The sequence below is a fragment of the Garra rufa genome, chromosome 15 (genome assembly GCF_049309525.1).
Source record: "Garra rufa chromosome 15, GarRuf1.0, whole genome shotgun sequence".
Lineage (NCBI taxonomy): Eukaryota > Metazoa > Chordata > Actinopteri > Cypriniformes > Cyprinidae > Garra > Garra rufa.
Window position 1 is genome coordinate 36,696,307 of NC_133375.1, and position 15,846 is coordinate 36,712,152.

Sequence of the window (15,846 nt, forward strand, 5' to 3'; positions counted from 1 at the left end):
AGCATCGTAAGAGCACCAATGATCTACAATCTACTTTTGGGAAATGCAGCACAGTTCAGTCTGTAGTCCTGAAGAAGAAAATTAGCATTTGAACCACTAGCTCCCTCTGGAATTTCTAATGGGTTTTTGGAATAGTGTTTTAGATTTCTGAGCAAAATAAGGTCTGTGGTTTGCAACTTTTTAGCATCTTAAAATTTAAAACAAACACCAGGTTCAAAATGATCATTTAAAGCATGATTGTTTATCATGTTTGTGTTGTATAACAAAACTCTTCAAGTAATGTTGACCAGACATATAATTCTAAATCTATACACATACCTATTCTAAATATTCTGTAGGGATTTAGCCACACAAATCTCTCAATCTTACATAAGATTTTGTGAAAATTGTAAGAAAGACATGTGACAGTCTTTAGAAACTGTTAAAAATGTTAGAAAACCGAAGTTATGTTTCATACTGTATATCATTTCACATATTTTAAGACATTAATCGGAAGTATAAACCAAACAAAGTTTAAGCCATCAAAGGTACAGCATTAAAGTCAGCATGAACAATTTGCAACCCATTGTACTTTTGATCAACATATTTAAAAACAAAAACAAAAAAAAAACTGAATTTGTAAGAATGTAAAAATGTAAGACAAGCATTCATTTCATCCACTGGGATTTTGTAAGATTATGAAAAGCAGCTTTTACATACCAGTATGGTGTCAAAACGTAATTTGAAAAATGTTTCAGAAGCAATTAAAAAAAAAATCTACACTTTTATGAATTAATGAGGGCTAGGCAATAAACAATATCATATTGAGATTGTGATCAAATTTATGTTAATAACAATTATAAGCTATTGACTTTTCCCTCAAATAGATAAATTTCTGCTATTACACAGCAGAAATAATTATTAATAAATAATAAATAATAAGTAATTCGAATAATTACATAATATTATTTTATTATTACTTTAAGAAATGTATACAGTTTTCTTATGTGACAAAGAATAAAATGCAATTAAATTAATTGTTATATTTTCATTTGATTACATTTTAAAAGTTGTATTCTTTCATTTAATTAAACACATAATAAAAAGGACAAAAAAAAATGGAAAACATGGATTTTAGGGATAAATACATTTAAAATAAGTAAAGTAGAGTTTAATAGCGAATAAACAAGTTACACTTTCATTCACACTCAAGGTACAACTACCATGTGGAAACCATTTCCTTCCCCAAAGGTAAATAAATATCATCATAAATATTATAATGATAATATTTTAGGCCATATCGCCGAACCCTAATCACAATATACAAGAAATTAAACATACTCAATTCAATTTCATTTGACTTTAAAGAATCCCACTCTTCTAAAAAAAAATACATTTACTCAGACAAACTTGTATCATTTTAAAAACACTCGTTTCCTGCCCAGACAAACCTCTGCATCCATACCATGCAGTCTAATGGAAAACATGTATTACATCTTTATACTGAGACACAAAGCAATGAATACAGGGCTCAGCTTATACAACTGCATAAGTCTTTCATAAAGTCAAAAGTCAAAGTCAAATTTATTGTCAATTCTGCCACATGTACAGGACATACAGAGAATTGAAATTGCGTTACTCTCAGACCCATAATTCATTCATAATTTATAATGTCATGTGATGTCACTGACATTATGCATCTTGACTTTTACAACCTATATCTGCAATAGCTGCTTATCAGTCTGCTTATCTATATTGCTTTTCTGTCTGATTCTGACCTGATTGGCTGACTATCCATCCACATTTAATCTATCTATCCATCATTTCATTACGTATCTGTTTGTACATTTACCTATTTATTGATCCAGGCTATCTATCATTCGATAATTCAGCAAATTATCATTCACATCTGTCTATCCATCCATACACTCATTCATTGCTCTATTGGTCTATTCTGGTCTGTCTGTCTGTCTATCTATCTATCTATCTATCTATCTGACAGTCTATCAACCTAGCTGTCACTCTGACTGTTCATCCATCCAAATCTATCTATTGTTCTGTTTTTCTATCTATCTATCTATCTATCTATCTATCTATCTATCTATCTATATCTATCTATCATCTAAACAGTGTCAGAACACGTGCAATACATTTAACTCAAAATCAGCATGCTGTCTATGGATGTAAGGTGACATCATCCATCCACATACCTGTTCAACAGTCGCTGGGTCCTCTGACTGTAGTCTGGAAGCATTTTCATACTCATCTTCGCTGTTATACCCAGCTCCTTCCTCCTGTTCGGGACTGGGACCACCTCCTCCTCCACCACCGCCGCCTCCTCCCCCTGTCGCCCCGGGTACGGTCCCTCCACCGGCCACCCCACCGGAGCAGGTCGCCTGTCTCCTCCTCTTACTGAGCCCAGGCCCCGAGCAGCACCCTCCCATCCCACCTCCACAGCCCACTCCGCCTGACAGCTCAGACCGACCCCCGGACACGCACGCCATCCCTGTCGCATCCCCCGGGCCAACCGGAGACCCGGCGCCCACCGGCGGAGGAGAGGCCTGCTGCGGCCGGGAGCTGGATTCAGTTCGCCTGTCCTCTCTGGACGGCGGAGGTGCGGCTTGATATGACCAAGGTGGCGGGGAAGCGCGGGGCCTCGCGCCTGGCCGAACCCCGTGGGAGTGCTGGTGCTGGTGCGGGTCGGAGCCGGTCCGGCGGTCGGGGTCGTCGGGGTGATCAGACACACCGACCGATGAGTTCGGCTTCTTCTTCGGCAGGATCGTCATGACCGTTCAGGGAGGGTGTCCGTTTTAACGACTCCGAACGCGTTTTGACATTTAAACTTGAGCGTCTTTCAAGTCGTAATGCGCGCTCCTGTCACCCCGGAGCGAATCTGATTCAATATGAGGTGGTTTTGAGGGTGAAAACGGCGGATAACAGAACAAAAACAAACCGTCTTCCGTCCCTCGGTCCTGCTGTTGCCACACAACATCAACATACAGCTGACGACACCGTCACGTCATTTCCGTCTCGCGGCTTGTTCCGCCTCCCCCGTGCTCTGCTCTAGAAGCTGTCAGTTGAATTGTTCATTCATTCTTTCGTGTATTTTCTTTGCTGCTCAGCATTTTATGGTCCAGTAACTAGAGTTCACCTCTGGAATTTATTGCCCCTAATCTGAGTTTATTAAACCCGAATAAAATAGTGACAGTGGAATTCAAACCACTACATGACTGCCATGTGGAGCCATTTCTGATCCATTACTTTTGGACTGCCTATAATAATCATAAATTGTCAAATATCCTTCAGATAATATTATTATTTTTAAAATCTTTGGAAACAGTTAAAATGGGTTAAATGCAGGTCATATTTCACATAGCCTTTTTACAGCAGGTGTGTTTTTGAATTTATAGCTAAAAAATGTATGTGGAAGCCATTTTCACTCTGAAATTGCTAGAAACATTTAATTAAACGTGAAATTGTGAAGCAGAAACACTAAAATAGCATGCAAAACATACTCCACAGGAAAAACAAATTAATATTTAATTGTTTGATCAAAATTATTGCTAGGCAGGGGCGCCGCTAAGGGGGGGGGGTAAGTTAGGACGATTCTAAGGGCCCATGCCCTTTAGGGGCCCCCAGAGATCTGCTTTGGTGTGGTAGGGGGGGCCCAAACTCATATTTTGTCATAGGGCCCAAAATTGCGAGCGGCGCCCCTGTTGCTAGGGACAATTTAGTACAGTCGCTGGATACTGATATACTGCCCATACTATTATTACAAGGGATGTCTAAATTCGAAAATAAATGGCTCTTTTGATCTGGTGTTTGCTAGTGAGTTGCTTGAACTGAATGATCGAGGTCATGAGTAATAATATTAATACAAGAATCAATATGGGAGGTAGGCATTATGATCGAGTTTAGCTGAATTTACTATATTTTAAATAGTTTGATCACAGCAGTTCAGTTGGTGACAGTTCAATAGGAAATGAAATCATCCAGTCATCTCATTCCACTTAAGTGTTAAATCAGTAGGCCTATAGGCTATATATACCTATTGTAATAAATATTTGAGAAATTATTGCGGTGTCTTATTGTATTAGTCAGAGTAAAAACAGCAAAATGTGTGAAGCAGATGAACACAAAACAGCATAACAACAAAGTTAAAGAGGGTGTTATCATTTCACTGAACTGCATGTGTGTTTTAAATGTATGCCTTTGAAAGTGCAGTTTTCTAGCATATTTCTGCAGGTAATGGTATGACATTGTTTACAAACATATTTAATTTTTGCAAAATTGTTGCAAGGGACATTTTAGTCCCTAAATTCTACGCCCTTGGTCAAAATACTGACACTCTTGTGCTTCATGTTAACTTTTTGTTCATTTTAAAATCAAACACTGCAGATACCCATTGCACCTTACACTATGTGTGGAGATTAATACAATGTTATTTTATACCCTGTATCTATGTGGTTCTGTAATGATGTATGTTTCAATTACTTAACACTACTAAACAGAATAGAACACAGCTGACATTTTATATTTCAGAAAGAGTCGTCAGAACCTTCAATACTTACAAACCCTTGAAAGAATGCAAGAGATCAAAATGTAATTTGGTTTGTTTCATACATTTCTGGATTTAGGCCTTGTTTAGTCTTGTTGTATAACTATAGGTAGGCCTATATGAGTTATTGTTATGTAATGGTTAATGGATATGGTTCTGGTTATTGCTGGTGTAATCTTCAAGAAAAAAACAACAAAGAGAAGCTGTATAGTTGTAGTGATATTGTGTTTATTTCTCTCAAATGTTTCTTCAGACAGTCATTTCTCCTGAACTACTGCGCACGGACGTCACAACACGCCTTAACAGTGTAAAACCATTATTGTTGACTTAATTGAAATATAACAATAATATTCCTCTATTACAAAATACCCTGCTATTCACTGAGATACAGTAAATCGTGTAAGACGTCATTAGTGTCCTCCGCCACTAGAGGGCAGAGCTGTAGTGATACATTTAATGCTTAATCTAAGGTGACATTTTCTCTGCTCTTCTGCCAGTAATAACACACAATGTGATTTACAGTCAGTGATGAAAGAACATCTTAAAAACCTGCGACGTGAGTATGAACAACATTTCACATTAGAACTGACTGCTCACATGTCAATTCTAGATGCTGTCTGTACGAACTTGAGTGCATTTTCTATCCCGTTTAAATTAGAAACTAAAACAGAAACTAAAAATCAGCATAAAATACCAAAAAACAACATTTACACGCTCAAAAGCTGAGCAGAAAGGTACAGAAAATCAAAAAGTGTTAACATACGGTAGGCCTATATAATAGATATTTTCTGTCCTTCAGAGCTAAATATACCATGACATCTCATTGACTGATGACAGTGATGAGAGAACTATTGAAAATGTGTCTCATCTTTGGTTCAAATAATACATAACAAAAGTGCACCCAGTAATTTTTTCGTTTGCTTATGTTATACACTGATATTAAGCAATGTGAATGCAGCATCATGCTAAAGCTTACGTTTTCATGTTGTGAGAAATGCACTACTAGCACTCATCAACGATAAATTGATAACAGAAAACATCTGGCCATGTGATGTCCATTTGAAATAAAACAGCTTTTATTAAGCTACCAATATGACTGGAGTCTTTAATGCCAATGTTTTTCAAAAATAATAGCTGTTTCTTTATGTTAGCTATTTTTTAGTGAGACAAAATTACTGAGTGCACCTGTAAAGGTAAACCTTAAAGAACACTTTTGATATATCATTTAATTTGGTTATATTCATCGATATCTGGATAGATGTCATTTGCTGATAAGCAACAGAACAACAATACATGAGCATGTGTCTTGCATAACATTTGTATTATTCAATATGATGCAGGATTATGCACAAAAACACTTAAGATGATTTAAATATTGTTTTCAGGGTGGCATGTGTATTTTAAAAGTGAATTAATCTATGATTTGAGAAAAACAACATTGATTCTTTTTTAATTCTCACTCAATTCAATTCTCATTCTCCACACACACACTTGTTACCTAAGACTGAATTGTGTGAATATTGAGTTTGGCAACATGTTTAACTGAGAACTGAAGCAATCTCTCGGTAATCAAAACGCCAAGCGCATGATGAGGTGCAAAGGACAGAACGGCCCCATCATTGTTAGCAATAGTGAATGTCTGGCATTTGAACCACATGATCGTTATAGTCTAATGAGTTCTTTTTCTTTCAAATGTGAAATACATTTTCAGTCAGTGCTAATAAACAGCCATTTTCACACACTCCTCAATAAACAGTTGTTTAACAATGCAAGAATAAATAAGCACAGCTGCGCAGTTGTGTTCCAGATATTAATTACATATGACAGCTCATTAGTTTGCAGTAACAGCAACTTCGTAGCACCTGGCAGGTTTGGTTTACGTTTTTTATTTTCATTACAACGCAGGTGATAAAATGTGACGAGCTGAAGACAAATGAGAGCAACACTCGAGTGTACGTCACCTTCTCACGCCTTTGTATTTTTAGTAGTGAGAAAACTAGGAAAAAACTCCTGTTAGCACCAAAATATCATGCAAAAAAATTCCATGCAAAACTCCAGAACGTGACTGCATTGATATGTGTGAGGCGATATAAATAGTGTTGATCTGTGTTAGTGTATTAGCTTGCTTAGTGCTGATATAGAATGAACAAAGAATATGAGCATTATATGTGAATCAATAAGACATTGGCATGCTTAATGTTGAGTTAGTCTCAGAAAATACAATGCAATGCAAAAGCATAGAATGTGTTCTGCTGCCCACGTCTGTTGGATGTCTAACAAATCACAACTGCAACCAAGTGTGCTTGGCATCGAAGGGTACGATCTAAAAATACATATATCTTTCACAATGACAAATCAATAATACATACTTGTCATTTATGTACAACACAGTACATATACTGTTTAAAATGTCTCTTCTATCTACTTTGCGTTGTGCAGCTACCACATGTACGTTTTTGAAGTGTCAATCTGTGAGTTCTGAGGATCAATGGTGCCCTCCTTCTCTTTTTCCGTCTCGTTCTCCCAGAGGTTAATGAGCGGTGGGTAGAGTTCGTTCAGAGGAATGGAAGTGGTGTGCTGCATGTATTTCTTAAGAGAGTGGTGGCAAGATTTCTGCTTCATGCGCCGTCCCATGTAGAACACCAAGAGAGCCATAATGCAGATGGCGAACATCGAGCCCATGACCGCCGCCAGAGCTACGTTGGTCGGCTGTGCAACCATCTCCACAGCAAAGCTGGCTTCTTTGGTAGTCACGTTGATGCAAGAGTGCTGGGTGTGCTCGGTGCCAGCCATGGTCAGGCAAACTTGATACTCCGTGGAAGGTAGAAGGTGTGTGAGGTTGTACTCTTGAACATCTACGGGGACCATCGCCGTGTAGCTGATCTGGGGGTTGTCGATTTTAACCGTAGCGCTGAGCCACTTGGGTTGCGACACTTCGTGGTTAGAAGAGGCGACAAATGGGTGCACCTTCCATTCGAGCACCACAGACTGGGCATGGACGATTTTTGCAAGGATTACCAAGGATCCAGTGGTGTTCACCACTCCTTGATGACCTCTGATAGAGTGTGCACCATGCCAGTTGCTCCTATCGACATAAACAGAGACACTCCGGGTGTCGGCTCCCTCTGCGTTCCAAGCAACGCAAGTGTAAAGACCAGCATCTTCTGGTTCAACATGTGGGATCTCTAAAGCACCTTGGTCTTGCATCCGATGCTTCTTTGGGATTCCTACTCCCTCATTCGAGGCTGGAGAAACAGCTTCAGAAGTGACTTTGTCACCGGTGGGAGTCACCCAGTAAAACTGAGGTGTTGGATCTGCCACGGCCCAGCAGCTGAGTGTTAGAAGCTGTCCTAAGGTGACGTTGAGCTGCGGAGGAAAGGCATGCTGAGAAATTAGAGGCAGGCAAGTATTGCTCGCCCCATTCCAACTTGCAGACACCACTTCCTGAAGGGACTGTCCGATGAGATGTGGTGGGGAGGCACAAAGAGTTATTTGGGGCTCTAAAACTTTGAGGCTCGATTGGTTGCCCAAAATGGGCCCCCAGTTGGCGAGACAATCGCACCTAAGTGGGTTGCTGTGAAGACTGATTTCATCCAGACTGGGGAAAGCGGATAAAATCTCATGGGGCAGAAGCATGAGGTCATTATTGTGGATGAGTAAAGTGCGCAAGGCACGCATTTTCAGAAAAGCAGCCCGGTCGATGAAAAACAGGTGAGGGTTGTTGTAGAGCTCCAATTTGGCCATCTGCGGTAAGTTAGAGAATGCGCCTTTCTCGACTGCCACAAGCTCCTCCATGTTGTTCAGGCTGAGTTCCTCCAAGTGAGGAAAGTCTCGGAAGTCACCTTCCTGTATACGCACAATGGGATTCTTGTTGAGGTCGAGAAACTTGAGGCTCGGTAGAACACTCAAGGCTTTCTTTGGCACAGCCGCGAGCTTGTTATCGAAGAACGAGAGGCTTTCGAGATAGTCTAATCCCTGGAAAGCACCCTCAGGGATTTCCCTGAGCCCCATTCCCGCAAGAACCAGACTGTGCAATTTAGAGAGTGGGTGGAAGTTATTATCTTGCAGGCCGAGAATGGGATTTTCTCCTATCATTAGGATCTCAAGGTTTGGTAAGGACTCAAACCAGTGACTGTCTATCGCCACAAGCTTATTGGAGTTAAGGTGAAGCCTCAACAGGTTCCCCAAGCCTGAGAATGCATTAGGACCAATAGAAGATATCTGATTGTGATTAATATAAAGCTCCTCTAAGTTGACTAGATCTTTTAGACACATATCAGGCAGCTCTTTAATTTGGTTTTCCTCAAGGTAAAGGGTGACCAGTTGGGTGAGGTTACTCAAGCCAACGTCTTGGATTTGCGTGAAGTGGTTCTGGGAGAGATCCAGTTCCGTGAGGTTTACCAAGCTCTGGAGTTCTGAGGTTACCCTGGAGATATTGTTGCTCTGAAGAAGCAGCACCTGAGTATCAATTGAAATATTCCATGGGATTTTGCTCAAATGGAGTTCGTTGCAGTCAACAGTCTTGGCTTGATGGTAGACTGACTGAGGCGTGTACCATGGGCGGGTCTCGCAGACACACTGGGCAGGGCAGAAGGGAGCCGCAAGGGAACAGCGACACACAGCCAAAACGAAACAGACTGCGAGCAGTGAAGTGGAAATGGCAGTTCTCTCCATATTGAGGATCTCTAGAGTGCTGCGCCCAGTAGGTAGCTGACAGTTGGAGGGAAGATTTCTACAAAATGGAAGACAGGAAGTTTCTCATCCAGCCCTGCAAAATGAAAAAGAAAGAAGACATATAAATCATGCAGATTATGTGATGTCAGCTGAGTGCAAATGACATTAACGCCAACTTTAGATGCGATATTTATTAGGATCAGTTGCAGAAGGAATATTAAACATAAAGAGTGCAATTTCTGCTCTCATTAGGATCACACAAACAAATCAAAGCATCATTTTTTGCAGACTAAATATCCCAAATTGACATTTTTAATATTCTACACTTTGTTCCCTTGCCAGTGCGCAGAGATCCCTCTGATAATTGATTATTCAGTCATCTTTCATTCTAGTCAAACAGGGAGCAATTGTTAGCGAGCATGCAGGATCGTTCCGGCCTGCATGCAAAAATACACCTGCCAAGCGCTGGCTCCGACAAACACATGAAAGGAGCCACACATCAAAGCCTGAGTGTGCTGCACCGTACGTCTCAATACCATCTTCCCGTAAATGTAAGTGCGCCTGGAAGAATTGCATGATATTGTAACCGTTGAGTGTAACAGCTCTCAGAGGGGCTGTAACTGTACAGGAGGAAAGGCAAAATGCACCAATGCAATAAAACAGTTTCCAAGCACTTTATCCACACGGATAAAATATCTCCAGGCCAGAGGCATTTGAGATCTCAGGAGCCTATTTTACCCTCAAGCATTTTGGCTACTTTCGAATTTGACACATATTCAATATTCAAGGCATTTAGAGGAAACAACCTACATACAAGACTACACAGTGGCGTTTGTCTTTATCTTGTTTCAATGTCATAAAAAAAGAGATATACCCCGAGTTCAAACGGGAGCTTTTAGTGATGGACTACTGTTTGATCTCCCACTATGCCAGGGCCTATAATGCATCGCTCCCCTGATTGCTACTCGGTGCTAATGAGCTGAATTTAACAGGCAGGAGGTGCGAGAGAAGAACCAAAGACTGTGAGGCGCTAATAGGTCTTACAGCACGACTCACACAGACACCAACCCTAACTACAAAAATCTAAAAGTGCTACCATATGTTATCACAAATTCTTAATTGAAGATGAAGATAAACAGAATTAATTAGAACAAACGGCATTACTAACTTTAGAAGATTCATGAGGGTGGTTCTCAACTGGTAGGTCAAAGAATTGTACTGAAGGGAACCAAGAAAAAAAACTTTCCATATACGCTAATTGTGTATAGATAGGATAGACAAGTAAATAGACTTCTTAAGGCTGTGTTTTTGATCAAAATCTTTAATATGTTTCAAAAATTCACCTGTAACTTGTAGTGTTGTTTTAGTTCAAATAGTAAAGCAAAGTAAATGTCATGGTTTCGATTCCTAAAGAATGCATATGCAACAGATTCAATCAGTTCAGTTCATGCAATTAGAGTCAAAAGCATAAATGTAAATTCATGCCTTGGTAGAAGCTGTATGGACTGTGTAGCTTCTGTAGCTTCTGAAGGGCAGTACTTAAAAAAAGAAGAAAAAAAAGAAAAGAAGATATTTAGGCAAAATAAGAAAAATGTACACTTCATCATTCTGTTCAAAAGTTTTCACCCCCAGCTCTTATTGCCTTGTGTTTTCTTCTACATCATTAGTGAGCGTTTGAACTTTGTGTAATAGTTGCATATGAGTCGCTCAGTTGTCCTCAGTGTGAAAAGATGGATCTCAAAATCATACAGTCATTGGAAAGGGTTCAAATACACAAAAATGCTGAAAAATCTTTATGAAAGGATTTTTCTAGAGAACAGCGGGTAGTTTAACTGTTCAGGACAAACAATTGGGACTCATGTACAACTATCACTAAACAAAAAAATAGCTGTGGATCATTCAGGTAACAACAAAGTATTAATAATAAAGTGGGGGTCATTTTTTTTTAATAAATTCAACTATTCTTTCTCTTGTGGACTATATGTAAACATCTTTTATGTGAAATTTCCTATTCAGGCCAGTACTTAATAAAAAAATAACATGCATCTTATTTTGGTAAAATAATTAACATTTTGCAGATTCTGCAAGGTGTATGTAAACTTTTGACTTCAACTGTAACCGAGACAAATCTGTTTTGTGTGGTGAATCATTGTCTCACTGTAATATTAATACATTCTATGTAGGGCTGTCGCGATAACCGCAATATCGCAATACTGCGCTATTGACGTGCATAACCGCAGAGGAATGCAACAACCGCGATATTTGCCCGTTTTCTTTTTTCCTAAGGTTTTGCCCTTCTCACTTAATACCTGTGTGCTGAATATTAAATTACTAATAAGTTAGTAATGATAACATAATGTGTTTATTATGAGGCTCAGTAGATATGCACTTAACAAGCCTAAACAGACAGCGAATGAGAGAGAGATCGACTGAGCTTGTGCGATTACCTGTGTCTGTCTTTCAGATCGAGTCAGGTATGTATGTATGTATGTGAAACTAGCTTGTCATGTCCAAGGAAAGTGAAATCTCTGTCTTAGCATCGACGCTCTGCTGGTCAGCTGAGCCTTTAAAAGTGGCGATTAAAGTTAAAATTATTTCAACATAGTGTTTCATTACGTCTCTCTTTGAATAAATAAATGTTTTTGAACGTGTAGTTGAATGAACGGTTTAAAGACTCACTCAAAGATAGTCTCTTGCCTCTATCTTGTGGCGTAACAATGAAACTGCACTGACTGACAGCTCGCCTAAAACACGCAGGTGAAATACTGACAGAAAAAGTCTCTTGTCCAGTCAGATTCGAGGATGCGCGCTAACTGTGTGTGTGTGTGTGTGTGTGTGTGTGTGTATATATATATATATATATATATATATATATTATGGCTGTCAATTGATAAAAAAAATTTTTAATCACGATTAATCGCATGGTTGTCATGAGTTAACTCGCGATTAATCACACATTTTTATCTGTTCTAAATGTACCTTAAATTAATACTTTTTAAAGTTTTTAATACTCTAATCAACATTGGCATGGACAAAATATGGATGCTTTAAGCAAATATGTGTTTATTATGAGTGAAACCATACTTGACATAGAGCATGAAGACTAACTTGTTTCAAATGTCATAGATGTTTTTCAAATAACTTGTTCATGTCTATTAGACACATGACAAAAAGAACATAGAAACACCAGGTTCCCATTACTTCTCTTTCTTTGCACTGAGCAATTTACTTACACAAGCCTGTTTACATTGTTTGCAGGACAGGGCAGCTTACTTCTTCTGAACATGCAAAATCTACATTTATTATTACATTTCTTTGCCTCTCGGTGCCCACATACTGTAATTTAATGCAGCCAAGTTCTCAACAAAACTGTTTCCATTGTTTTGATTTAATATTTCTGTTATCAGACAACCAAAGTAATATGAAATAATAACTGAAAAAAATCCTGAATTATGATCATGATTCAATCACTGAAAAGAATCATTTACCGGCATCTGGACATAAGTCACTATTCTCTGCATTATTATCGTTGTTTTTAACTTCCTTTTTGAATGCCTTCAGGATCCTTTGACTTTTTAGGAGTTTACTCATATAAAGTTATGTGATCCCAAAAACCTGCTTCTTTTATTTTTTAATGTATTGTTTTGGTACTGATTGGAGAGCCTGGTCTCATGAAAATGCGCACTAGCACGACTTTCTGTTTCTATTTGGCGTGCTATTAATAAGCTGAAATTAACTTTGGCGTGCATACTCGTATGTGGCTTTACGCATCAACCCAACAGCACCAATCCTAACATAGCCCGACTCCGCTTGCATTCATTAAATATGCCAGAAGTGCCGGTATGCACGAAAAAGTGCAAGTACGCAAAAGGATAAAATACAGAAGTGCCTGCGTACCGGCCCACTTCAAGCACCGGAATGAACATCTGTTTTAACTGAAAGTGCTGCTCCACTGCCGCTCACTGAACAGAGCAGAGAGGGAGGTGCGCGCGCATTGGAAGACCTCACGCACGTTCAGCAAAACCGAAGAGCCTCAGAAACTATTATTAGGTTTGTCCAATTATGTGTTTATGTATTGTTGCTAGACACTTTTCGCTAGGTTGGCAACATTGTGCATCCATTTCTTTAACTATGGGCTAGGTAGTGGGTCAAACAGAAAATGCGCGCTGCGTTAATCGCGCGTTAATAAAATTAGTGCCGTTAAAATGAATTTGCGTTAACGCGCTATTAACGCGTTAATTTTGACAGCTTTATATATATATATATATATATATATATATATATATATATATATATATATATACACACACACACACACACACACACGCGCGCGCGCGCGATTTGGTTTCGGTTTATTGATTTCTGAATATGACCTTACATTGTAACAGCCTACACACACAATTATTTATATATACCGCATATTGCGCTACTGAGCCACTCAAAATTCCTTTACCGCGACAGCCCTAATTCCATGTTGGTTCACCGCCAGACACCCAATCTATCTGGGTTTAAAAGAAAAAAAACACTGATATATGACATTTCAAATGAAAGCTGATAAATGACAGAGTACAGAGCGGATGGAAAGTGACACTTATATTGTGCGCCATGTGTAACAACAACTTTGTTCAAAGCACATCACTAAGAGGAACAAAGTTTTGTCTCTCACAAACCACACATCCTGGCTCCACATTAGAATAGGCACAGTGATGCAATGAAGCGCAACTTCCCTTTCTGTTATGTCATATGCAAAATAAAACACTAAGAGGACAGGGGTTTAGTTTGCTTGATTCAGTACTGAACATCTGTTTCCTTAACTGTTCATCTGACATACTATAATGAAACCATGGTAATGAACCCTAACATATATTTCCCTATATAATGAATTATTTAATGTATACTGAAAATATATAGAATATATCATGTTAAAATATTACAATATATTCGATATCATCGAAGTTACACTTATTTGATCAACAATACAGAAAAATTATTGTGAAATACTATTGCAATTTAAAATAACATTTATTATTTTAATATACTTTAAAATACAATTAATTTCTGTGATGCAAATAATTTTCAGCATTATTACTCCAGTCTTTAGTGTCACATGATCCTTCAGAAATCATTTTATACTGATTTATTATCAATGTTAAAAGCAGTTGTGCTGCTTAATATGTTTTTGGAACCTGTAATACTTTTATTAGGATTCTTTAATAAATAAAAAGTTATACAAACAATATAAGTCTTTACTATTACTTTTTTTTTAATCAATTTACCACATCCTTGTTCAATAAAAGTATTAATTTTTTTCAAAGAAAGAAAGAAATAAAAAATTTACTGACCCCAAACTTTGAATGGTAGTGTATATTGTCACAAAAAAATTCTATTTTAAATAAATGCTGTTATTTTAACATTTTATTCATCAAAGAATCCTGAAAAAAAAAATCACAGGTTCCAAAAAAATATCAAGCAGCCAAAGTGTTTCCAACACTGATAATAAATCAGTATATTAGAATGATTTCTGAAGGATAATTTGACACTGAAAACTGGAGTAATGATGCTGAAAATTCAGCTTTGCATCAAAAAAATAAATTCTATTGTAAAGTTTATTAAAATAGAAAAGCACTACTTTAAATTGCAAAAATATTCTCTATTTTTAATCAAGTAAACACATCCTTGATGAGCAGACGTGACTTCTTTATCTTACTGATCCCAAACTTTTTTTACATCATATTTTAATTTCTTCTGATTATTTGATGATTATTTTATTTCCTCATATGTAAAGCATTTCGATTTACCTTTCTTTATGAAATGAAGTCTATATAAATAAACTTGCCTTGCATTGCATGGTCCATTGAAAAATATATGCACTAGTTCCCATATGTGGAAATGCATTAAGATATTGCATTACATTTTCGAGTACATTCCTGTATATTTTAGTTTTTCATAAGGGAAGAGCTCTTTTACAATACCAACAAAGTACTATGGTATTTACCATGATGATAATACCATGATGTCCTATACTTTGACAAATATCATGTAGGTTTAGGCACCCAAATTTATATTTACACTCCAAGAAGTTGGTAAAAACCATAGTACTTTTCATAATATGAAGACACTTTTCATCAGTTAATGTCATGAACCTCTGACTTCAGACATTGTGCTTTCAATAGCAAGCCACCAAAGACAAACCCACGTGTGGCGGTGCAAAAACAAGCCAATCCAACACTTTCACACAGACATGAGCTGCCTATTCCGCTGAGTCTTGGGGTCTTTTAATCTGCTCAGTCTGTGTAAAGTGCTCTCGTGTGCGGCGATAGGCCTGTTCGAAATTCTCAGAACAAAGACCGAACACGGACACGACGCTCATTCGGCACTGGCTCTGGAAATGAAAACAAGATGGGGAAAAAATTACCCACCCTCGATCACCCCCCTCCACACTCTGATCTTTCCATGCGTCGAACACAAATTAACTCCCCTGAGAGGTGTGTTGAAGAGGGGCGAGATGAGACGGGGGAGGGGACAGTCAGACGGATGGGGTGTGTCCCGCTTTGCTGCAAAGAGCCTCGAATGTCTGATGTACCTCAAAGACTTGTGCTGTCACAACGTATTGGCGCATAAAAGTCCAAAACATT

At 38.3% G+C, this 15,846-nt stretch overlaps 2 protein-coding genes across 2 annotated transcripts in view; both read right to left on the reverse strand.

Annotated features, from left to right (window-relative positions):
• Positions 1 to 2,969, reverse strand: part of otud5a (OTU deubiquitinase 5a) — a 38,271-nt gene extending 35,302 nt beyond the window's left edge. The window contains exon 1 of the mRNA XM_073819442.1: positions 2,190 to 2,969. Within this exon, the coding sequence (XP_073675543.1) occupies positions 2,190 to 2,765 (576 nt within the window). The 5' untranslated portion in view covers positions 2,766 to 2,969. The remainder of the gene's footprint in view (positions 1 to 2,189) is intronic.
• A 3,458-nt stretch (positions 2,970 to 6,427) lies between these two features.
• Positions 6,428 to 9,264, reverse strand: LOC141287281 (leucine-rich repeat neuronal protein 1). Its single transcript, XM_073819414.1, has one exon. It carries the CDS (start codon positions 9,209 to 9,211, stop codon positions 6,977 to 6,979), a length of 2,235 nt encoding a protein of 744 aa, XP_073675515.1. The 5' UTR covers positions 9,212 to 9,264; the 3' UTR covers positions 6,428 to 6,976.
• Positions 9,265 to 15,846: the final 6,582 nt, after the last annotated feature.